At 33.5% G+C, this 26114-nt stretch overlaps 2 protein-coding genes across 5 annotated transcripts in view; one reads left to right on the top strand and one right to left on the bottom strand.

Moving 5' to 3' along the window:
* Alk (Anaplastic lymphoma kinase) overlaps nt 1–7015 on the top strand; it is a 48762-nt gene extending 41747 nt beyond the window's left edge. Inside the window, exons 28-29 of the mRNA XM_053764931.2 lie at nt 188–326; nt 2456–7015. Of these exons, the coding sequence (XP_053620906.1) occupies nt 188–326; nt 2456–3136 (820 nt within the window). The 3' untranslated portion in view covers nt 3137–7015. The remainder of the gene's footprint in view (nt 1–187; nt 327–2455) is intronic.
* An 882-nt stretch (nt 7016–7897) lies between these two features.
* LOC128681232 (uncharacterized protein) overlaps nt 7898–26114 on the bottom strand; it is a 39912-nt gene continuing 21695 nt past the window's right edge. Inside the window, exons 3-11 of one of the 4 annotated variants that reach the window (XR_008405950.2) lie at nt 20230–21412; nt 16288–16462; nt 15354–15561; nt 14814–15048; nt 14328–14424; nt 13773–13975; nt 12523–12628; nt 11541–11610; nt 7898–10024 (exon numbers count right to left, since the gene is read on the bottom strand). Coding sequence is in view for 2 of the 4 variants with exons in the window: in XM_053764989.1 (XP_053620964.1) it covers nt 9907–10024; nt 12523–12628; nt 13773–13975; nt 14328–14424; nt 14814–15048; nt 15354–15561; nt 16288–16462; nt 20230–21412 (2325 nt within the window). In the remaining 2 variants the exon portion in view is untranslated. The remainder of the gene's footprint in view (nt 10025–11540; nt 11611–12522; nt 12629–13772; nt 13976–14327; nt 14425–14813; nt 15049–15353; nt 15562–16287; nt 16463–20229; nt 21413–26114) is intronic. The other 3 variants (XR_008405951.2, XM_053764989.1, XM_053764990.1) reach the window with 3 other exon arrangements.

Below are 26114 nucleotides of genomic sequence, written 5' to 3'. Positions count from 1 at the left end.
AAAAATCTTCACAGCAGATAGGTAATCTTTGTATGCAACATGAACCATTGTAATTTTCTTCCAAAAATTAACAATTCCAAAATAAATAATACACAAAAAAAATATTTTTAGCTCACTTCGTCAATAAATACACAGAAATAAATCTGCCATATGTTTCGTCAATAAAAATAGATTTTTTTCTTCACAGACTGTTGAGTTCAGTAGAGGGCGCGTCGATGGATGAAGATTCAGGCTCTGAAGTCGACGATAATCCTGTTATTTGGGAGACCTCCTTCACCGAGCAACCAGCCGCTGTCGGCAAACAGAACGGAGAGAGTGGACCTGCTGTAAGTACTATTTATTTATTTAAAAACTACAAAATTACAAAAACATTATGTACAAAAGGTCGACTTAACGCCCTATGGTATTCTCTACCAGTCAACCATTGGACCAGACAGCGGTGGTGCCATAAAGTGCAACTAAACAAAAAAGAAAAACAACTCAATTCAAAATAAAATAAAACAAATTAAAAAAAAAATGTATACAATAAATACACAACTTTCCAAGTACTTTTTTCTTAGTATCAAATAGTCTTCATATTTTTTATAGCCTATATTATTTGTCCCACTGCTGGGGCAAAGATCTCCCCCTTTTGTCTTCCAAAGGTTCTATCTTGAGCCGTTTTTTGCCAACCACACTGAAACTTGTCTAAATCGTCTTTGTCTAAGTCTTCATATACTATGAAAGGTATTTTTTTCCGGTGTGTAGAATAAGAACATATCCTGCCGTGAATATCTGCCGTGAATGTCTCGGCAACGGATAGACATGATTATTGTCCAAGTGAGAATCGTCAATCTTTTGAGATGTTATACTATATATAGCTATACTTATGTTATACAGTCCGCTTGAAATCAAAATCAAAATCAAATCATTTATTCAGAAATTAGGCCTTCACAGGCACTTTTTCACGTCATAATCTAAATTAAATGATGTTTACCAAAGCTACAAACTACTAGCATTTCGGAACGACCACTGCTGAGAAGAAATGCCGAAAGAAACTCATTCAAACAGTGTTGGTCCCTATTATGCCAGAAGGGCTTACCATTTTTTAAATATAAATTTATGTATAATTTTTTATCAGTAATATAACATAAGTACATAATAAAGTACATGGTCAAAAGGTATACTGAAACATATTATGATTGTGATCAAGTGCTGATGAAAGGAAAATATATATATACTTATATATATATGTATAATTAACCAAACAAAAAAAAAACTTTTAATAAAAGATCGAGCTGACCAGTTCCCCCGGCAGCACCCGTTCACGAGTTGACGCGTGAGTCAGCCATCGCGAAGCTCAACCACAATAGAGGGAACCTCCCGACCCGACCCACGACCGCTACCGGTTTGACCATTTGAATGTGCATGACATACTCGATCTCCATAATCTAACATAATAGATACCTATGTTACTTTCAGACACTTGAAGATCACAAATCACGTATATGTTTTACAAGTAAATGTCAAAATATATGTAATAAACATGTCAAGAAAATATATAAATAATAATAAAAAAATTAAAATCAAGTGTGAGAGGTGGAAGTTTTAGGAAGGGTCCAAGGTTTTTTATCATTTAAATAGTCGCTAATCGTGTAATAAGCATTAGCCATTAAAGCATTTTTAATATATGATTTAAATTTTGGCATTGGCAAGTTAATAGCCTCTACAGGGAGTTTATTGAACAATTTAACACTTTGACCCACGAAAGACCGCCTAACCTTTTTAAGTCGGAATCTGTTCATACAAAGTTTATGCCTATTACGAGTGACTACACTGTTAACATCGCTCAATGTTTTATACAGGTGTAAGTTAGATTTAACAAAAATAAGTACGTCGAAGATGTACTGAGATGCAACAGTCATAATATTTATCGATTTGAGTGTCGATGGTGTTTTAGTTGAAAATAAACAGTCATTGAGATCGCACATAATTTTTACAATAATCCCCACAACGAAGAGTCAACCTTATCGACGTCAACATTTGTCATGATTAAAGAGCCAGTTTTACTAGTAATTTATGCTGCTGCAAAGAATTATGTTATTGTCAATATCAGAAGTAGTTAAAATAGCAATAATGTGATCAAACTCAATTAATACAATCCTGCTAAAATTATAAATGCGAAAGTTTGTGAAGATGCATGTGTGTACTGTGTGTCTGTTACTCTTTCACTGAAAATATATTGGACGGATTGTTATGAAAGTTATACGGGTAGAATATAACCTGGAATAACACATAGGTCATTTTTCATGCCGAAATTCCCACGGGAGCGAAGCCCCGGGGCGCGGCTATTTCGACATAATGCTAAATTGTCAAGAAAGAAGTTAGAACCATTTTAACGTGCCAATGAAGATTTAATTATAGACTCTGTAACACTCGAAAAAAAGTGCGTAACATGATTTTTCTTCTTTTGCAGGTCGATAAACTAATAAGCATTACACCGACATCACCAAAGCCGCCTGAGAACGTTCTATCAAAAGCAATAGACGCGACAGTCATAGATAAAACTAATCATAAAAACACATTAGTGCCAGAGAGGAAGACTGCACCCATCGCATCCCCCGATCCACCCAGAATCGCAGCCTGGGCAAACAAAGAACCCCCAAAACTAGCCCCTAAATTAAAACCCCTATGTCTAGACGCCGCGCAATTAGAGCAAAACTTAAACGAATTAAAAAAAAACAGCGGCTCAGTCAATTTGAACAAAATGAACATACTGCCACCTTACATTAACGTAGTTACACCTAATAAACTATCCGAATCTAAAACTATACAGATAGATCCGAAGAAAGCTGTCATAGACGATCTACAAACTCCAAAAGAAGAAGTTAAAGAGGAAAAGACGAAGTTGAAACAGTCTAATTCAGCTGCTAGCTTGCTTAATGGCCCCTTGACTGATGTCCCTTACGCTGATAGTGACAACGCGTCTGCGTCATCGAGTTCGGGAAGTAATGTACAAAATCAAATCAATAAACAGAATAACAATAAAAAGAATTACTCAGAAGTGGTAATCGCGAATGACAGTATGAGTAAAAGTATAAATAAACAGGGTAGCAACGGCGGGGATATTGTTGGCGACACAGAAATAAGCTGTTAAATTGATTTTTATTTTGATGTACTACTGATTCTGGATCGTAACATGGAATATATAACATCCTATTGATGCTGCATTAAACGCTTGCTATAGGTACGTATTTCATTTCATAAAAATGAAATATAAAAGCACAAGTTACACGAAACACAACAAGATTGTGTTAAATGCGTCTTTAATTTAATGGCTCTAAAATGTAATTCTGCAACAATTTTACAACAAAAAAAAACGCACAAATTTGCGTAATTGCAGCGTGCAAGTACAATCGAATTTTTAATCAAAATGTCATACCTATACAATTTTAAAAGTTAGGTTATGTGTGCTTATAAACGAAAATATCGACGCCGTCTATGAAACTGAACAGTCTGTGAAGGGGAAGTGAGTGATTTACCGCCGCCGTGTAAACGTGACTATATTAATAGTGAAAATAATGTTATTTAATTTAAGTGTAAATATTAAGTTTTAATAATTAGAAACTACGTAAGCGTATTCATAGGATATGAGGACTTTGATTTTCGAAGTTTGTATTTTTGTCGGTTGTACAAAAACGTTGTTTTATTATAATGAATATTTAAAAAAAATAGTAGAAAACTTTATTTTTGTGGTTATAAAACGATGGCTTCCTGAACGCTTGTAGTGGAAAATAGTTGATTATTGTTGCTCAATACGCTCAAATATTTTGCAAAATGTTAGTTATATAATTAGTGAAATCTGTTAGTTTTTCTACTTGCGATAGTGGCGCCAATTTTATTTGCCATAATGTTTTATAGATCTCAAATAATTTCTGTCTTTTAGTTTTCTAGATCATTTCTATTATTCTAAAATATCAACAATACTCATTTATGGAAAAAAAAATAGTAATTTTGTTTACGGACCTTATATTTTTATTTGTGGAGATTAAAAAACAAAGTAAAAAGTAACATTAAAATAATGTCTTTTATTTTTCAATATTGTAAAATAAGATGGGGTTAAAAAAATCTATTAAAATAGATTCCATTTCAGTTGAAAGGATTAGAAAAGTCTCCAGAGCTGTCAAATAAATCATCGACGTAAACAAAATTTGGCGCCATTTTCAAGACTCGGTTTCAGAGTTGTAAATTTTGTATTCGGCTTCGTAGCAAAAAATTTTATTGATACGTCAGGCATCGAGAGAAAATGTACAATTTTCAATATAACTCTATACATATTGATGAAAACAAACGCACACAGCAAAATTTAAACAGCTTATAGAATATCTTCGAGTAAATGTAAGGCAATCGAACGAATTAATGGGAGTTATTGAAATTTTCTTTGGCTGGTGTTGTGTCACGTGACCGGTTTTAATTCATCTAAATATGCTTTTTTTTTTTTTCAAAACTATTCAAGTATTTAAATAGGTACAAACCTAACTTACCTGTAACATGTTTTGCTTATTCCAATTTTTTAAGTTAATACGTTATCATTTTCCATCATGATCCCACCGGGGATCGAACTCGGGACCTCTCGGTTCAGAGGCAAGAACAAACTGCGCCACCGAGGTTGAGAAGATAATACATTGTTGGATTTTACGGTATTCCTTTTCATTCAAACGTTTACCAAATCGGTCCCAAGGCAGACTAGTATAAGTAACATATTCTACCAGTTTATATCAGTGTTTGAAGAAATTAATTTGAAAACAATTCTACTCCACTTCGTTCCCTGAACGTATAGACCAGAAAAAAAAAAAATCTGTAATGACAAATGACAGGGTGGTAATAAAAATTTTGTTTCTATTTGCGCTTAAAGAAATAAGCAGCATTACGTTTAAAATAAGAATAGTGATTCAAGTTTATAACCAGTATTTTATGTACCATAAACAAATGTTGCATTTGACCCCTATTATTTAGAGGGACAAATCAAACTTTTTTTTTTCTTTTTAAAAAGCACTCGCAACCGAATCATAATTTTATGAATTAAAAACAAGCGCGACACACATCAAGCGTTATTCCAAAATTAGATTCGTAAGATAAGACGTAGCAACGCTTAAAATGTTTGTAAATAATATTTAAAAAAATGTAGTGATTTGTGTAATTCCGCCCCAAAAAAAAAACATTTATACACTATATAAAATAAACGTTATGTTTAATAGTCGTAAGTCGAAATTAAGTTGTACTAAATTCTATGTGTGTTGGCAGAATAGTGACATTGCGTTGTTGACCCATTCATTTCGCCCTCCTAAACACTAAAAATAGATTTATTATATATTATATGAATTTAAAAACGTGTGTTAACCACATAAGAGGATGCTTTAATTAAAATAAGATAGATTAAGGGGACATAGCGAATATCATTTCAATTTCATTTAATCAGAGTAGTGCCGATATTTGTTTAATTTTAAATTTGATTAATTAAAAAAAAAAAAAAAAATTTTTATTTGATTAATTTCATTGGGGCATGAAATGACAGGGTAAATGGTATTAATTGTTCACGATAATATTTTTTCAAATCTCAAATATCGATTGGCAAATACCAATGTCTTACTATAATACAATATATGAAAAAGTTAAATTAACCCCTATTTAACTTTTTCATTGGTTCGAGGCCTACTTTTTTGGAGTTGTAATGATTTTCCTATACAAATAAGTACAAGGATAGCTTGTGACGTCAAGTTATGTATATTTGCCTTTGAAACAGTGGGCTCAAAATCATAACTGCATCAAGATACATGCAGATATAACTCGGAATTCAGAAAATAATTGTTGTGAAGTTATTTATGAAGAATATAATGAAGATTGGTATTTGTTAAATCGAATTTGTTTTATTTCACTATTATATGTCATCTCTTAAAAATAATTATGACAAAAACTGAATCTTATCTATCATTTTATGTCTACAATTATCGAAACTATTATTTTAATATTTTAAAAAAATATGTATACACTTTTGGATTCAATTGATCTTGAAAAATGTCTTTTAACACAAAGAGTAAAAGTCTAAATTGCATACAAAATGGCAAAATGGCATTGCAATAATTATTTTTTCTCCAAAAATGACAATAATACCTCTTTATACCTTTGAAAACCGTCATTATAACAAAAACCCCATTTGTGCAGTTAAATTATTTGTCTGTTCGTTAATTAAAAAAAAAAACTTGACACTTAATTTATCACATGACATTTTTTTTTCTATTTTGATAAATGTGCCAATTTTTTTAAAGAGCAATGCAAGCAATTTATTTATTTATTATATTTGCAAGTTCCTCTTATAACATAGGGTTAAAATGTAAGCAAAATTTTAAGTTTTGTACGTTTCAACTGATATGAACTTGAAATTTTTATTTTAACGAATAACGTTTGATTGTCACTTCTATAAATTTGCTCAATTTAGAATTATTATTCTTTTTGAATTTGAAGAAAAATGTCTTCTCTTTAATTTTTTTAAATTAAAAAAAAATGAGATGTGGTTGTGACGTAAGTTTAGCTATCGGGCGAAACGCGAAAAGATGTTAAAGTTCCTTTAAAATTGAAGCGAGTGACTCTGAAATGTTATTCTCATATTTTCTCATATTCTTATAAATGATAAAAAGAAATTTTGAGTATTGAATTTGAAACAACGAAAATTAAAACATAACGACACAATTTTTTTTTAAAGTGCGAAAATTAAGTTTGTCTGCAAATACAAGAGCCCTTTTGTATACCAAAGGTCTAGTGTGGTATATATATATATACCACATATATATATATATATATATATATATATATATATATATATATATATATATATATACGCTACGTAATGGAACGCACGTTTGTATATGATACCTAAAAGTAAAAATACGAATCGCATGTAAAATTTATAAAATAACAATAAAAGAAAAGTGTAATTGATATTCAAGAATAAAGTCATTAATAATAAATGTACATTGATGTTTTACTTTTTTCGTTTCTGAAATCATATATCACATATATAACCCCAGTCGGCGAAGTCCAACCAATCACATTACGCCATTGTGACGCGCGACAACCACACTGCAGTGTCATTGGTTCGCCGCGTCACGCTTCGAATCGATTGGACGGTGACAAGTGAAAATGCAAACCCGCTCTTCGCCCGCGGCGTTTTGTTTACAATCACAAGTATTTTAAACTCACCCATAGTTTGTTTCTGTGTCATTTTGGTTAATTAATTTTCACTAGAACTAATATTGTCAAAAAAGTATATACTTACATTAAACAGATATTTTCAATAGTAATAATATAAATAGTAATTTTTTAACTGATTGATCTACGAATTTAAATTGAATTGAGTCCGTAATTTACAATTTTTACTTACAAATATTTATTTTGAGTGCGACCTCCTCTCATCTATTCATGTAGCTGTGCCCGCCGGGGTCCACAAATATGTGCTTTTTTATATAATTTATAATACCATGTCAACTTTATGGTATGCAATAAAAATATTCGAGTATTGAGTATTAATTGAAAATTATTGTTAAAACATAAAATCACCTAAAGTTACAAATACAATGAATATAATTATTATTTAGACAAAACCATCAAAATACTCAAAAAATATTCTAGATACAAGGGTTTTACCCTTGTATCTAGATATTTTTGAGTGAATGAAATGGTCTACTATAATTAGATTATTCCCTGATAAACATAAAATGGAACATCACAAGTCTTTCTGAAGTACGCAGAGAAGGCGAACAAATTTTAGAAAGAGCCGCTGGCACATTCTACCACTGCGTGATCCCTGGGGGACATGGAGGTTTCCTTGTAGCGAAAACATGGAAAACAATTAAATACAATATAATATTTCATACTTTATTTTATTAATTTCTGTTAAATATTCTTATGAAATTCTAAACATCAATAGGGCTTATATCTACGCTCGCGGCGAGCTTTTTACAATGCAACTTAGTAAGCTTTGCAGTGACATGGTCAAAGCTAGGACGGGCAAAAATAACAACATTTGATGATAATTATACATTAATACTTATTTTGTCAGATGCACATTAATAACCAGTTTTAAAAAATAATTTTTTTTTGTTGTTTTCATAATAAGCAAAAGTAAAAATTGTACTATTTGTTAAATTTAACGCAAATGAGTGTAGATAATCCATACAAAAAAAATACTTTGTTTTTAGATTTCGCATGTAAAAATACTGAAGAAGAAGTAATCAAAAGCGACGTGTTTTCATTTCAATTCAAATTAAAAAGAAAATACTACTTTGTTTATGAATAAATTGAAAAAAAAACTGAGTATTATCGAAAGAATGTGTATATCTACTACTAAAAATAGAAATAGAAAATATTTTTTTGTTCATTTTGTAAAATTGGCCAGATTCCGTGTATCGATACATGATATATCTAGTTCTTTTGTATTTTTATTAACATTAACAGTACATATTACGAATAAATTCCTACAATTCCATTGTATACCACTAATAACTATAATTTCACTTTTTATAATCATAACATATGACATATCGTGTGATGTATATATTGCACTAAAACAAAGATTAAATATATGACAAAAATATACTAAAAAAAAAACACTAATCACTACATCGATGTATATGAATGATATGAGCAAAAACATCTCTATTTCGAAATAATACCGCGATTAAAGCATTTAAAAAAACTTATTCTCGACATTGATACTAATAATTCCATAAGTAATTCTACAATTATCACATTTAAGTAATTAAATATATTTATTTCTAGCCAAAGTACAACAAATAATTCATCAACTTAAGTGGAATTTGAAGAATATCCAATTGTAAAAAATAAATGTTGTGCATAAATCAGTATCAACGTGAAACAAAAATGATAAATATAAAACTAAACATTGCATCGACCCAAATCCATGAGTTTACTCATAGCACTTCATAGTCAATATTAATAAAATAACCTTAACAAGAGAGTAACCTTACATTTGAACAAAATTGGCGCTTAAACAACATTTTGGCGCGTAAATTTGCATATGTCAAAAATAGCACAGAAAATTCTAAAAGATGCCTTTTTCCATAGACAGTAACAATAAGCGCACACACTCTAAAACTCAATGAATATACTAACCATAGACAATATAAAAATTCGAACATTCACACACCATTATCACATTTGCCATCGTATTCGACTTTCGTCGTCTTTTACGCCCTATTTACAATAGATTTGAGCGTTTTGAAAACAATATTTAAAAAATTGATTCTGATTTAAAAATAGTGATTCATTTGGCAGAAATATAGCAAAAAATATACTTACCATTTTAGTAGCGACATATTGAATGTATTTCATATTTTTAATCGGAGAAAATACAAATAGGTTTCGAAATAAAACAACATATATGAACACCTGGGAAATACTAATAAATCTAAATATTTGGAGACATCTCAAAAGCTACAGTTAGCCATACATCACACAAATTTTATTGATATTAAAAAATGAGAAAGTGGAGTTTAAAGCGATAGAAAACTTAAATATAACAAGATTATATTATTATAGGTCGCCTTTACTTTATATAATTATGTAAGTTTAACTTCCGTCGGCAACTTTTGCAAATGTTGTATAATTTCTTCATTTGCTTTGGAAGTTCTTAACATAAAGCTTGCTAATGCAAATGCGTATCTTAAAACTAACGAAATAACGTATTTGGCCGAAGTTTTTCAAATATTTTGAAATTTTCCCAAAAAAAAAAACCGATTTGATCGTTTTTTTATTTTTATTTCCAAAGTATGTAAAAAAAAAGTAAAAAAAAAAGAATAATTTAGCAATAAATCTATGCTAAAACTCTCAATTCTATTGCAACAATGGCGTTTAAAAGTCGTTATCGCTCGAATGGTCGTAGCTCTCGGTGATCTGTTGCGGTGGTTGATACCGCAGGCTCACTGAGCCCAGCACTGGGCCGTGGAACGACTGCGAGCGGAGGACGCTGCTGGGAATCCAAATTTCTAAATAAGTTTTTGTCTACTTGACTCGATAAAATAAATATATATATAAATTATTTAAACAACCAAATACAATAATTAAATGTCACTTTAATTGATTTTCAATTTATATTTATTCGCATTAAAATATATTTTGTCTTCAAAAATCATGACATCAGAATAAGTGTCATACAAGCTCTATATTTATTATGACATAAAAAAAAGTATTCGATTTAACCTGAAAAGCCAATTGTTGAGATTTGACAAGGTGAGGTAAACATGGCGTCATTTTTATTAAAATTACGCGGCAACTCGCTAATAAACACATTTATCTAAACTATATCAAAGCTGAGATATTAGGCATTTTGTTTTAAAATTTAAAAAAGTTCTAGAAGTAAATAATAATAAAATTCAATTTTATACGCCAGCTTCGATTTTACATTAAACAATTTTTTACCATAAAGAAATGTTTCTTTATTTGGGTCTAAATTAATACTGGCCGCTGAAATTTAAAATTACAACACAAGTCTATATAAAATTATCCAAATTAGGTATGTTACGAATTCTACTTTTTAAGTAATTTCACTTTTTTTATTTATTTTATATTTTATTCATAAATAAGAAATTCGAATTAGATATAGGTAATTATATTTATTTACTTCTGGAGGTTTTCGTTAATATAAACCATTTTGATATTCAGTTAATGTATGTAATCTTATAACTTTGCCGTAAAATGAGAGAAAATAATTTTGTGCAACTTTTTCCATATAAAAGTAGATCACAGAAAACAGTGTGGTTTTTGTATAAACACAGTTAGATCTATTTGGTAAATGAATTGTAAGAAAAAAGTTCAGATCAATACAGAAAGACGGATAAATACAGAAAGTTCTTTAGAACATCATGATTGAAAAGCGCATTTACAAAAGCGTGAAATTTATTTGTTTTTCTCTTTAATTTTGTGCATTGTGATTGTTCGCAAAAAATGTTAATTCGAAAATTATTACATTAAAAAAATTCCTGGGGAACAATAAAAAAAAAATCAAAAGTTCATATTATTAATTATATCTATTTTTATTATTTATAATGAATTTCTATAAAATATTTAATAATAATGTTAAATTATGATTTATTCCTTTTATTTCATCAGGAAACTAACGATTTTTGCGAACCGACTAAGTTAACACTCGAAGAATATTTTAAATTATATACAATTTAAAAGTATATACAATTTAAATAGAAAAGTGGAAAAAACAAAACCAATATATTATTCTTATCATAAATACAGAAGTGGAAGCAAATAAGTAATCTTGATTTTTCATACAATAAAATCGAAAATTTCGAAAACACAAGTCGGTAAGTGATTAAATAAAAAACGGCCGATTTATAAATCAAACAAGAAAAATAAATGAAAAACCAAGACGAAGCTGTTAAAATTGAAAAGCAAGCAGCGTGAGTTTGCAATAACACCAAAAAAAATGGTGGAAAAAATTTAATTTGTAGGTTAGGCTTGCCTTGACAACTGACCTTACGGACAAGATGGCTGCCCGATTTTCTCTATGGCCAGAATTGCATGCATTTTGACACCTTTCACGCTCTAAAATTTAAAATACTTTTTTATATCCTTTTTCAAATTTCATATTTTTTTGTTTGTTAGAAAGCCGACATTCCAATATTTATTAGATATTATTCCGTTGTTAAAATTACATATAATAGGAAACTAAATGTTAAAATTGAAAATATGAAATAAAAATAACAATCTACAACAAAAGTGAACATAATCAAAACACAAAATGGCAAACAAACTTTTTTTTTACACGTGAAATTATTTGTCGTGAAAATTTTGAATTCAGAATGTCACATTTTAGTTATTAATTTTTATGCAGGTCAATGGCGTTTTATACTGTACAGCCAAGTTTGTGTTCTTAAACGACATTAGAAAAATAAGCACGGAGAGATTAAATTAAATTGAAGTACGTGTAAGTTATGTTAAACTGTACAGTTCAATACACAGATTCCTAAAATTCAATTTATGTTAACTATCAACTGTGCAATTTTTCATTATCAATGAATGCCTTCAAGTTGATGACCGGAACAAACAGAAAGACAAACATTCGCATTCATAATGTTAGCACAGTTTAATGAGATCCACACAGTTGTTCGACGGCCTTGCTAAAGGCGTGGCGGCCGGTTCTCAGAGCGTTTCGCTGCGGCCGCGCTGTCATTACGATCCGTCCAATCGTTCATAAAATTAACATTACCATAGTACAGATTAATTATTTCAAAGTCAGATAATACTTAATTCTCGTCTTTGTTAAATTTTGAAAAATTGTAACGACATCGCGTCCGCCTGCGTAGAAAATGCAGTCAGGGTTGTCACAAAATGTGAAAGACGTTGTTTTAATTAACGTTATTTTCCAAGCCCTTGATTTAGTTCTCAACCAGTCATACCTCGCGTTAGGAGGTCGCGATATTCAAATAGATATGAAACATTGTGGTGGATAGTTACCTGGCGGTTTTTGGCGGTGTTTTCGCGGAGCGTCCTAAAGCCGCCGCCTTCCGCGGGTCGTAAGACGCCCGTCGCTTCCACTTCTCTAGTTCTTGCTTCTTTTGCTCTGTAATAGGGTAGTTGTAAAGGTCTTAGAATTGTAAAAACTATGTATAATCTAGATATATTTAGGATCATTATGATAATTAATAGACTGTGACAATGCAGCTGGATCTAAATACGAAGATTTAAAGTTAGTTGGAAAGTCCATTTTCAAAAAGTATGAAATTATAAAAATAAATTTAACCATCTTAAATAAAAAAAAAAATGTAACAAATTTTATTAAGAAATCATCACCGTAAACGTAATATTTAATGTTAATTAACAAACATATCTTTGTTCGCGAACATTTTCGCACGTTGTGACGTCACTTGTTCGTGTCATTCAGTATGGAGCGTTTGGACGTCATATATTTGAAAGGATTGTCATTGCCACATTATTATTTTTTTTCATAGCAATATAAGTCATAAAAACAAAAAAAATGGCAACTAGCCTATTATGTATTCTGTTATTATAAGGGTGCGTTCATTAAACAAAATAAATAATAAAACAATACAGAGTGTAACAAATACTTAGTGATAAGATATGACAAATCTAGATCCCTTTTGTAGATCTTTTCGCGAAGTTTCACTTAAAAAAGGCACTCGCAAAAAGTTTTGTCATTTCTCAGAGCGGTTCGACCGCTGCGGCCGTCCAATAAAATTAGTCCCAGAGTAATGTTCGATCGGATAGGTCCCTACAGGGATTCCTCCCAGACTATATAGTATCGCTTCGTTGCCCGTACGAAAAGGTACCGCAGTAACTTTGGAACGTAAGTATGTACCGTACGGTACTTACCCTAAAAAAGATACGGACCCCTAAAAAAGTAGGAAATCCTAAAAAGGAACGGAACCCTATAATAAGGTATGGAACTCTTTAAAAGGTACGGAGTCCTTAAAAAATTACGGAACCCAAAAAAAAGGTACGGAACCTAAAAATATGCACGGAACCTAAAAATATGCACAGAACCTATAAATAATAATATGGAACTATAATATGGAACCCTAAAAAGGTACGGAACCCTAAAATATGCACGGAACCTATAAATAATAATATGGAACCCTAAAAAGGTACGGAACCCTAATATTTGCACGGAACCCTAAAAAAAGGTGCGGAACCCTAAGAAAGGTGCGGAACCCCAAAAAGAAGGTGAGGTGACTCTTAAAGCTCACCCATTTCGAGTTGCTGCGCGCTGCCCTTACTGACTTTCTCCCCCAACACCGCCACATACGTCTTGCTCGGGTCCCGCCTCAGGAAACTCTTGCCCGTGCTCTCTGTTTTATACTTTGATATGTCCAAGTATCGCGGTTGTATTGCGGGCTTTTTCTGCGCAATAGAAGTGGTCGATGACGACATGGAGTAGTCACCGCTGTACCTGCAATGAACAAAATTAAATGTAAAAAAAAAAAAACACGATTATACGAAATATATTAGGACAAATCACACAGATTGAGCTAGCCCCAAAGTAAGTTCGAGACTTGTGTTACGGGATACTAACTCAACGATACTATATTCTATAACAAATACATATATTGATAAACATCCAAGACCCGGGCCAATTAGAAAAATATCATTTTCCTTCATGACCCGACCGGGGATCGAACCTGGGACCTCTCGGTTCAGAGGCAAGCACTTTACGCGGAGGGCGACTCTAATATACTGTGTAGTGATTTTGGTCCATTTATTTATTGGTCAAAAAAAAATACAGTAATAGTAAATGTCCTCACCTCTGTTTGGCGTGCGCGGGCGCACGTTTCCCGCCCGGATTCCTCATCACGACTGGAGCACTTTCTGTCCCGCTCTCACCCTCTGTGTCGCTTGTACCTGAGGTAAAAATCATTTTCGATCTATATTTTTATTAAGTATAGTTTTCTAAAATCATTTTTGCTAAAAGCAAATCGTTTAAAAAATACACTTCCAATACGGTAAAATCTCAGTATGGAAAAGTTAGGTGCAATTCGATTCGTTGCGCTAAACGGAATACCTTGAAATCCTACCAACATTATATAAAGTTTATGAGGATGTGGATTATGAGGTGTGTGTGTGTATGTATGTTTGTTTGTTACTCTTTCACGCAAAATCTACTGGACGGATTGTTATGAAATTTGGTACACGGGTAGAATATAACCTGAAATAACACATAGGGTACTTTTTATACCGAAATTTCCACGTTAGCAAAGCCCCGGGGCGCAGCTAGTATGACATAAACTCACCAGTGGTCAAGGAATTCTTCTCGTGACTGAATATACTAGAATTCCTCGGACTGCTACCATTTGTAGTAGAATTCGTGTCACTGTCCAGTATAAACGTTTTCCTCTTGTCTATGGCCTCGTCTCTATGCTTCGGGAGGAAGTCTATGTTCTCTTTGGTCGGGGTAATGTCGTCCACAATGTAAGTTTTCCTTTTGTCCGCGCTGTGACGTTTAGGTTTCTCTGTTGGTTGGTTTATCTATGAATAAAAATTTAAATCTTAATAACAATTGACTGGAGAGGAATTCAAGACGATATCTTTGTTTGGATAATTGAGGCGTGTGGTTCCGCCTGAATGTGGCTTTCGAGTTTCGCAATTCCAGTCTCTGTCTGTCCCGTAAGGGATCAAGACGTGACACTGTATCTGTTATGTGTTAAAAAAAAACGGGTCGCACTCCGGGAGTGCCGGCAGAAGTGAAAACTTTAATATTATATTGCACCCAAAGCAAAAAGTGCACAACGCCGCTAAACAAGTTTTCACTTCAAAAATATAGAATAAACTACCTTGAAATTCGCTACATAATCTCTGCTCAACACGACATCGCTATTGACAGGACGTCTGCTCAAATCCAAAATGTCCGACTGTGTCGAAGTTATCATCGGGTCGGCGGGCAGTGTTACCAACTGCTCGTCAGACGACGAATACTCCAGAGTTAGTTCTGCTATGTTGGTAGTGTGGAACGACTGCGAGCGGTGAACAGGGGAAGAGTGGCTAAAAAAATTGTCTAATTAAATCCTTATTCTAACAAATATTATAAATGACAAAGTTTGTTTGTTACCACTTCACGCTCTATCTGCTCAACCAATCTTCTTGAAATTTTGCATACATGTAGTTTGAAGTACGGAGAAGGACACAGCGTACGTTTTATCCCATAATTAGCCAGAATTAGAAATTGATACCCGGGGAATAATTATACGTTAATTATTAATTAAAACTAAGCCGCAGCTAGTATTTATATATGTAACGATTTTCAACAAAATAGTGTTGCTCGCTGGCAGCACTCGTGTTGTCAATGAAAAGTATGTCTACAGACGACGCTTTAAAACTCAGTTTTCAATGAACTTTTTCTTGCCGGGGGAAGCGGTGCAGTAGACTGTAGCGACTTCTACAAGCATGTATGAGATGACGACTGCACGGCGCTATGATCACATGATTTTCACGCCTGCGCCACACGGCCGTCACCGCATTACTGCGAGCGTTGAGACAGATCGAACATATTTATGCAGTGGACCCCTGGCGGCAATCGGCGTAAAATAAATCGCAATTTGTGATTGGTTATCATCATTTCTTATACGATTAAAATGTTAATTTTAGTAATAAATAGCCGTGTAAATCTGTCAAAATATAGTCTGATTTTCCACTACACAGTTGGAGTTTCATTTCTGCAGTATACTCTCCAACAAGACGAATGCTATGTTCTAGAACTATTCCAATTACCTAGGAGAGCTGAGGTCATCTTTATTATCCTGTCTCTTCGCCATCATCTGCCGTCTCCTTCCTTCTTGAGCTGCCTTCATGGGATCGTAAGAGGACCTCTTCTTCCAATTAGTGTACTCTGCTTCTTTTGATGCCAATGCGGAGGATGAGCGATGTTGGCTCGGCTTCTTTTGGCCTGATATATGAATACGTTTTAAAAACTGCAACGCGCTTCGTCATATCTTCACAAATAACGCAACATGCTTCGTCATTATAAAAATTCATTCGCAACACGCTTCGTCATATCACAAATAAAGCATTTCAATTAATTTGATCTATAGTAAAATTATTTGGTTACCAGGTTAATTTTACATTTATATAAATGTATCCTGATTGTCAAAACTTTGATCAATGTTTACATTCCATTAAGTGCAAAAATCATACAATGTGTCTCTTTATACAACAACGAATAAATTCGTAAATTTCTACTGAGGAGCTTGTGTTTACAGGGCAATATGTCATGTCACAGTTATATACAAATAAATAATTTTTTCATTTTCATTTTTCAAAGCAACATGCGTCGTCATTAATGAAAAACAGCGGTGGTGATGTGATTGTTAAGACTGATGGCAGTCTGTGGATCGAAAGGTCTCAAGTTCGTATCCTACTCATACCATATGAGTTTGTATGAAAACCTGATTCATATATAGTAGTTTTCATAGACCACCACTTGCTTCCGGCGAAGGAAATCATCGTGAGGAAACCTGCACACTGGTTGACAGTTTAGTTCGCTAGTGTGTATGCGGCTAGTTCTACTACTGTTCACTAGATGGAGGTAAATAGTCGTAAAAGTAATGTCAGAGGCATTTGACGGGTGTCAAAAAATCATGTCCTGACTCGAGTTCTTTCGTCGGCGATCTTGGGTGCACCATCAGATGATGATAATAATTATTTAAATTTGAGACAGACGGGACAGGTCAAAAAAAAGTATAAGTGTTTTTATTTCACTTGTAGAAACTATCACATAAGCAGTATTTTTTACTGTTGGGGCACTGTCCTTCCTTATGGATGGATAAGGAGGATGGGTCATGACCCACCATGCGGCCCGAATTGAGACAAAAAAAAAGAAGCATATAATTTTTCTTTGTGTAAAAACCATATAACAGTATTTTTTCTATTATAAATCACAAAATATTTTAATAATAAATAGTACAAAAACTAAATCCTTTGTTTAATTTCTTTTTACGTTTTATTCATTGGAATTTAGAAGAAAACTTTCAAAATAATTTAGTATAATCTCACTAATATTATAAATGTGAAAGTTTGTGAGGATGTGACACATACAGCATGAATGTTGTTGTTACTCTTTCACGCAAAATCTACTGGACCGATTGTTATGAAATTTGGTACACGGGTAGAATATAACCTGTAATAACACATAGGGTACTTTTTATCCCGAAATTCCAAAGGAGCGAACCCCCAGAGCGCTAGTAACCCTATATGAAGATGAGCATTGAGTGCATCAACCTTTTTGACACACGTAATGCATTGTTAAAGAATGCAATACTTGTGACAAACACAAGAAGGCCATTATCCTTGTATTAGCGATACAGACATTGCGACATTAAATGTTGAGTGAAGGTTTGCGATTCGATTTACACTGTCGGAACGTCGCAACGAGACGCATTCAACCTAATGCCGCTGAGCGAAGCCCCGGGCAACATCTAGCATTTATATAAAAATCTAGCACAGCCCGTCCCGGCTTCGCTCGGGTAGAAACATAATAAATTATACACCCAAACCTTCCCCAGAAATCACACTATCTATTGGTGAAAACCGCTTGAAAATACGTGCAGTAGTTTCTAAGTTTATCGCGAACAAATAAACTGAGACGGTCTACAATATACATCATATTTTTGTCATAAAAACGGTCTACAACAAATCAATCGCGTTACAAGCATAAGATTCGAGGTTTTTTTGCACCGTTACTAATTTAACAGTCTTTGTTTTGGGGTCAATTATTCGATTTAGATTATAACTACCGCTGTCTATGGCATTATGTAACTTTTTAACGACTTATTTGGCATAAATATCTTTGTTATTAGGAGAAATATTCATATGTATTACTGGCCAGATACAAATATGAATATTTAATTATTTTTTTTATGGCACTAGCGTTTCTTTTTTTAATTTTCAAGATTATCGTAACGAAGTATATTAACTAAATTCAGTTTTTTCTAACTCGTCTTGTTGTAAATGTTTAACATATCTATTTATGATATAATATAAATTGAGATAGACTCTTTAGGCAATTACTTTCGTGGTTAATAAATGTTTTAGTTTAGAATGTATATAGGTCTGAATTAATAACTAAGTATTTGATTTTCAACAAAGCTCAACAATGAGTATTGTTTAGATTGTTAGGACTGGTAACAACAAGTTTATTTGTGGGACAAATTTTAAAAACCCCGACTTTCAATGTTCATTTCGCTAAAACTTTTGAACGGCTGAACTGATTTTCATGAAACATCGCTAAGAACACTCGGGATAAAATTATCTATGACACAAAAAAAAAAAAACTAAACGAAAATCTTTTTATCCGTTTGGGAGCTACGACGCCACAGACAGATACACACACCGACACGTTAAACTTATAACATCCCTCTTTTTGCATCCGGGGGGTTAAAAAATTAAGTATAAAAGATAGCTCTTTGAAAACTGGTAAATTGGTAAAAATTAAGTTGCAATAATAAGACTTGTTTTTTTATTGGGAATGGAGAAGGCAATGGCAAACCACTCCATTAATAATGCCAAGAAACTTGTTACGTGTGTTTCATTCCATGTAATGACCACGACCCTCAGCCATGAGGAATACGACTATGCTTCATTGGGACATTATATTAAGGAAGATCGACAATGAAACAGGACAATTTTTTAATCCCCCCGACGCAAAAAGAGGGGTGTTAAAAGTTGAACGTGTCTGTCTGTGGCATCGCAGCTCCCAAACGAATGAACCGATTTTCGTTTAGTTTTTTTTTTTATGTCATAGATAATTTTATCCCGAGTGTTCTTAGCGATGTTTCATGAAAATCAGTTTAGCCGTTCCAAAAGTTGTACCGAAATGAATAATGAAAGTCGGGGGTTTTTAAATTTTTTCTAACAAATAAACTTGTTTGTAACTTGTTTGTAGGTGACTGTACTCAAACACGTTATAAATTTGCATATTTTTACAATATAATTTAGTAACTACCTAGTTTATGTAGATCGAGTCATGGATGTCAAGCAAAAACTGCTAGACCGATGCGAATGACACTTTCACTATTGGAGAGCATTTATCTTGAGGTAAGGTGTAATTTATATTGCACCAGCAAGATTATTTAATATGTTTTTTTTTTACTTTTTCTTAGCTATATTAAAGTACATTTTCATATGGTATGTTCTTGTACACTTCAGAAAAAATATTTATTTATTTTTACAAGCTTTTATCTATACTATTATTATAAAGAGGTAAGCGTTTGTGAGTTTGTATGTTTGAGGTGGGTAATCCCCGAAACTGCCGAACCGATTTCAAAAAATCTTTCACCATTAGAAAGCTACATTATCCAAGATTGCTAAAGGCATATATATATTTTGTCTCAAAATTCCCATGCGAGCGAAGCCCCGGGCAACATCTAGTATTATTATAATTTAGTTTCACCTGTCCCGATGTTGGCTTGTTGCTTGTCTGTCTGTAATCAAATCTTGCAAGTTAGATTTCTCCTACTTCTAGTTGTCCTACAGAGTTGAAATTTCCCACATCGCTTCAGTTTCCATGGCAATGCATCATTGTGATAAGCATGACCTGATGGTGCACCCAGGATCGGCTCTCAACGAGGGAACTCCATGGGAGTTCTGTACAAAAAGAAGCGTACAAGGCAAACGTGTAGCGTAAAAGAAAATCGGTTAGTAAAATATAAAACCCACCTTTCTCCTGGTTCTTTGGCTGGAGTTCCCTCGTGGAAGACCTGGATTTAGTCAGCCTATTGAAAACCGCTTGTCTTGTCGGCTCCGATATCCTTCTGCTCTGGTGATTGGTCGGTTTCCTCTCCTCCCTCGCGATTGGCGGTTCAGACAACCTTGTGTTCATCCCTCTCTCCTTATTGGTCACTCTGACAGAATTCCTTACCAATCCCGGCCCGAATTTCCTCTGCATTTCAGGCGTATTAGGACAACGCGGAGAATTGGCCGGCGCTATAGATTTCAGATCTGGCGAATCTAATCTGCCTCTATATACCCTTTTATATCTTAATCCTTGACTTTTATCGAACGAACCATCCGAATCATCTGATAAATAATCTTTATATTCTTCAGATTGACCGCTAGATCGCCTAGATATTAATCTAGGGTCTATATAATTATTGTTTTTGTTGACTGTGTTGAATGAGCTAGATCTTTTTATTGAGCTACCGAACGCGACGGAATTAGGTTTCCTTCCATCGCTGTACACTCTGTGATGAGTCCTATCGCCTTGGCAACAAGTTTGATCAATCCTAGGGTATTTAGTGTCCATAGCGTTATTCTTTAATACTGTCTTAAGACAAATTGATTCGTTTGCGTTATTGAAATCGGTGCCGAAAAACTCGTTTTTCGCGTCTAAGAATTTGTGTCGCGCGTTAGTTTTCCTATGTGGTGATAATATCGCTTCTACGTCATAATTAGGCTTGTTCGATGAATGAATTGAATGATGAAGCGTTTTATCGTCTGAACTGTTACTTAATAGTCCCCTTTCGGAATTAGGACTATTCATATTTGAATCTCTCCTCCGTTCAGTGTCTAAAGATTTCGAAGCAGAATTCAATAATATCCTAGTGCCTTCTGGAACTTTCGCGGAGCCAGTTATAACGTAATGTCCTGGACTTCTCAGAGGACTGCTGTCAGTCGAGTTGTCTTTTCTTCTCAATCGATAATTGAGGGAATTCGATCGACTGAGCTGTGAGACTGGCAGGCGAGAAATGGCAGTTTTTTCGCTGATCAAACTCGAGGTTAGTTGAGATGGAATGTTCGAGAAGTTGTTAGTTCTAGAAGATTGTAGTTTCGCTTGTAGATTGCTGATAGCCGTCTGCGTTTTTAGTAAGTAAGATTCTGTGTCTTGAACTGGGATGAGATCCTGAAACAAGCAAACAATAATATTTAATCTAACAATAAGCTAATACCTCCGTGGCGAAGTGGTCACCACACCTGCCCGCTCTCTGGAGGTCCCCAGGGTTAGATTCCCAGCGCGAGCAAATATTTGTACTTGTGATCACACATATTTGTCTGCGGTTCTAGGTTGTTTGTGCCCGTTTCTGTATTTGTGTCCATCGGACCCACGACACAAGCTTGGTGTGGGCGGGCCGTTAAGTCTTGTTAATTTATTTATTTATAAGTTTATTTTGTCTTCTGTGAAACCACTACTAACCATAGATAGATATTTAATGGTCATAAACAACTTTCCAAAAAAGTAACAACACATCATAATTGAACCATAAAAAGCATCGATCAAACAAGTATATTTTTATCGTCTATTAAATCAATCTTTATCTACTTATATGCATTTTGTGATGATGTATGTGTGTATGTATGTTTGTTCACTCGTTTACGCGATATCTACTGGAAGGATTGTTGTGAAATTTGGTATACGGGTAGAATATAACCTGGAATAACACAGGGCACATTTTATCCCGAAATTCTCATACGAGCGAAGGGTACGCAGGGTCGCAGCGCAGTTCCTCATAATTATTTTTCTGTAGCTTTTCTTGTGCTTAAAATCAAACAAAGATTTTGAACACACCCGTAATTATAATTTTCTTTAAAAGTTACATAGGTTAGGTCGCGTAACAATAAAAATGACGCCATTTTTTTTTTCGTGAAACTTATATTCATTACCAAAAGCTTAACATGATTGTAGGTGTGTGGCCCATGATGTCATGGGTACATGAGTCACTCAGACTGACTCGAGTCACAATAACAGGTGTTTGTTATTGAACTTGAAGTTGAGATTAACTTAACGAAGATTTATTTTAATTTTTAATTGACTTTGAAGTGCCAAAGACTTTTTTTTTTTTGTTTATTTTATCCGTATGAAAAGGCAAAGGGATCTAAGCCCATACAGCATACAGCCATCGTCTGTAGTGTGCCATAGACAAATGAATCTCGTTGTCGCTTCTTAGTTGGTGTTTATATATTCATTTATTATGTCATGTGTTTATGATACACATTTTTAAAAATATTTTTTTTATATGGGTCATTTATGTGGGTCGGCGAGAATATGTCCTACATTAATCACGTGCTGAGGCTTGAAGGAAGGGCTTTACTCGTGAACGGGTGCTGCCGGGGGAACTGGTCAGCTCGTTCTTTTATTAAAAGTTTTTTTTTTTGTTTGGTTAATTATACATATATATAAGTATATATATAGAAGTATATATATTTTCCTTTCATCAGCACTTGATCACAATCATAATATGTTTCAGTATACCTTTTGACCATGTACTTTATTATGTACTTACATGTTATATTACTGATAAAAAATTATACATAAATTTATATTTAAAAAATGGTAAGCCCTTCTGGCATAATAGGGACCAACACTGTTTGAATGAGTTTCTTTCGGCATTTCTTCTCAGCAGTGGTCGTTCCGAAATGCTAATAGTTTGTAGCTTTGGTAAACATCATTTAATTTAGATTATGACGTGAAAAAGTGCCTGTGAAGGCCTAATTTCTGAATAAATGATTTGATTTTGATTTTGATTTTGGGCAAAAATCACGAATCATCACAAGCGGGGAGGTAGGTAAGATGTCACTTATGTATTTTTTAACAAAAAACAAAAGCGTGGAGTTTATATAAACTATTTTACTAACTAATAGATAAAACGTTAAATCTAGTTTAAAAAATTCTTGGTAGCCATAAGTACTGAAAAATATACGTGATTTCGGGTGGGGCAGGGGGTTTTTAGTCTTAAAATTTCACCACATATCATAATAATAATAGCCAAGTGTTTAGAGTCAAATAAACTTTCTAAGAAAATAAATACTTTTATATATTTTTTTTTTATAATTACTTTTATTGATATTATTATTATTATATTAATATCTAACTGTATATTAAGATTTTAAAGTATATTTATTTGAGATTCCCTTCACCTGTACTTCGACACAAATTTTAGTATTGAAATAAAAATGAAAATAATTCCAGGCGAAGGGCCGACTACAATTGCCGGAAATTACGTCATTGACAGGTGGTAGTGAGGTAGGTAAGGCAACGTAAGCATACGAGTGTGGTACAAGGTATAAACTTTTAACAATTAAAAACTTCATTTAGCTTGGGCGAAATACAACATATGCCCATCAAAATATATCGTATGTTGCCCAGGGCTTCGCTCGCGTGGGAATTTTGAGATAAAATATAGCCTATAGCAATCTTCGATAATGTACCTTTCAAATGGTGAAAGATTTTTTAAATCGGTTCGGTAGTTTCGGAGATTATGCGCCTCAAACATACAAACTCACAAACGCTTACCTCTTTATATATAATAGTATAGATATGCAATCGTGTAAGTACTTTTCTTCTTTCTTATCGTGTGTGTTATATCTAACACTGGTGTCAGATTTTATACAAGTCACCTACAGGCATCTGTCATGACTTTAGCGACTATCTACCGCCATCTAGTGACAATTAGTGGCATAAACACTAGTAAACGAAATACTCCACTAATATTATGAAAATTTGGACGTGTGTACTAAAGTACGGTATGCTACTCAATAACGCAAAATCAACTGAATATATCCTGGAATATCACATTATATTTACGTATATATATTTTATCGCGAATTATATCTACGGGAGCCAAGTCCCGGGACGCAGTCGCTAGTTATTCCATCATATGTGGTATTGTACTTTTTTCTTTGGTGAATAAAAGTTATTATTATTATTGTTACCAGTTTGCCAATTTGTCACCAATTTAGTGCTCCGTTCAGAAATTAAAACTATTGAAATATATTCACATAAATCCCTACGTCTGTAATCTCGGTAAGACTAAATGAGATAACAAGACTGGCAGCTTAAAAAAGTAAAAAAAAATGTAGAAATCGCTTCCAAATTCAAATTGCGCCACAAGCCCACAGGATACACTTGCAGCCGTGACCAGATAGGCGTGAAACCGTGTCTTGCTCGTCGACGTTTCGTGGCATAGACAATAGAATGCAATTCCAATTTTGAATTTGACATGCTTAAATGCGATTGGCTCATCGCGGCGACGAGGTGATTTGTAGGGATGGAAAATGTAGTTATTTTGAAACATAAGAAACATTATTCATCAAAATAAAAACATTTTTTCTGGGAAAGTAATTTTTATTACCCATACTTAATTAATTATAACCGACAGGGATTTGTGGAAAAAGGAAGGGGAAACCTTTGCCCAACAGTGGGACACATCGGCAGGCTAATTTTAAAAAAATACTTAATCAATTGGTTATTTTCAACCAATGCAATCTGATAGTTTTTAAGGTTCCGTACGTCAAGCGGTAGAACATTTTGTTGCCTGTCCGTCTTTCAGTATTGTCTAAATATCAAAAACAATTTTATATAGAACTTGCTTAGAGTAATGATAATTTCTGAGGGAACTTGTTAACTTGTATGACAATGATGTTCTATAGCGTCACAATTTGAAGAATTTGAGGGTTAAAAAAAGCGCTTCTAATAATAACTTTAATGTGAAGAGAAAAATAGATAACGTAGTAATAAAATTGATCATTTAAAGTGAAGCGAAGTGAAGTGACATTTTTGTCACAGCCAATTAATCCATATTTTAATATAATTTAAGAGTAAAGATTTGTATTTCTGTGTTTTTTTTTTTCGTAATAATAAACTCAAAAATTACTGGGCCGATTTTAATAAAATAGGCTACTTTTTATTATGGTTTTAACCGAGCGAGCCGGGGCGAGCGGCTAGTTCGATATAAAATCGATTAGCACGTCATATAGCGTTGCCGGGTAAATTTCACGACCGCTTGAACGCGGCGTGTAGCGTTTCATTAGTAACCGACATTTTTTTAAAATTAAAATTCTTTTTTTTTTTTTTTTTAATTAGACATACATAAAATTAACATTGTACCAGTACTTTACAGTTTACTTATTTATAAAATAGGATAATTACATTGATTACTGTGTATGATACAATTTAATTAACACTAATGACAGCCGCGGGCTGTCATTAGCCCGCGGTGGAGTTTAAAACGCTCGAGAAATTCACTCTGCCATCGAGATCCGCAACTCTAGGCTCTGTCTATCCCGTAACGGATAAAGACGTGATACTATGCTATGTCAAAGCCTAGATTCTAGACAATGGTGTAATGGTGAATTAGACCAAGAACTAAAATGTAGAACTAGCACAATTGTTGTACCATTGATTACGATATGACTACAATATGACGACCTCGGTGGCGCAGTGGTAAAGTTCTTGCCACTGAACCGAGAGGTCCCGGGTTCGATCCCCGGTCGGGTCATGATGGAAAATGATCTTTTTCTGATTGGCCCGGGTCTTGGATGTTTATCTATATATGTATTTGTTAGAAAATATAGTATCGTTGAGTTAGTATCCTGAACACAAGTCTCGAACTTACTTTGGGGCTAGCTCAATCTGTGTGATTTGTCCTAATATATTTATTTTGTTTATTTAATTATTTAATTGTATTTTTAAAGTCTGTATTTAATAAAACAGTAGACGAAAAGGTTTTACGGTTAGTTAACCACGAGTCAAGGTTATGGGTACTTCATCCTGTCTCTCGCGTGTAAATAAGTTTAGGGTTCCGTATTATATACTCTCACGAGATGTG

Source organism: Plodia interpunctella, chromosome 26, assembly GCF_027563975.2.
Source record: "Plodia interpunctella isolate USDA-ARS_2022_Savannah chromosome 26, ilPloInte3.2, whole genome shotgun sequence".
Lineage (NCBI taxonomy): Eukaryota > Metazoa > Arthropoda > Insecta > Lepidoptera > Pyralidae > Plodia > Plodia interpunctella.
The sequence above is the reverse complement of the archived record's forward strand: the minus strand, read 5'-3'. Positions and strand labels throughout refer to the sequence as shown.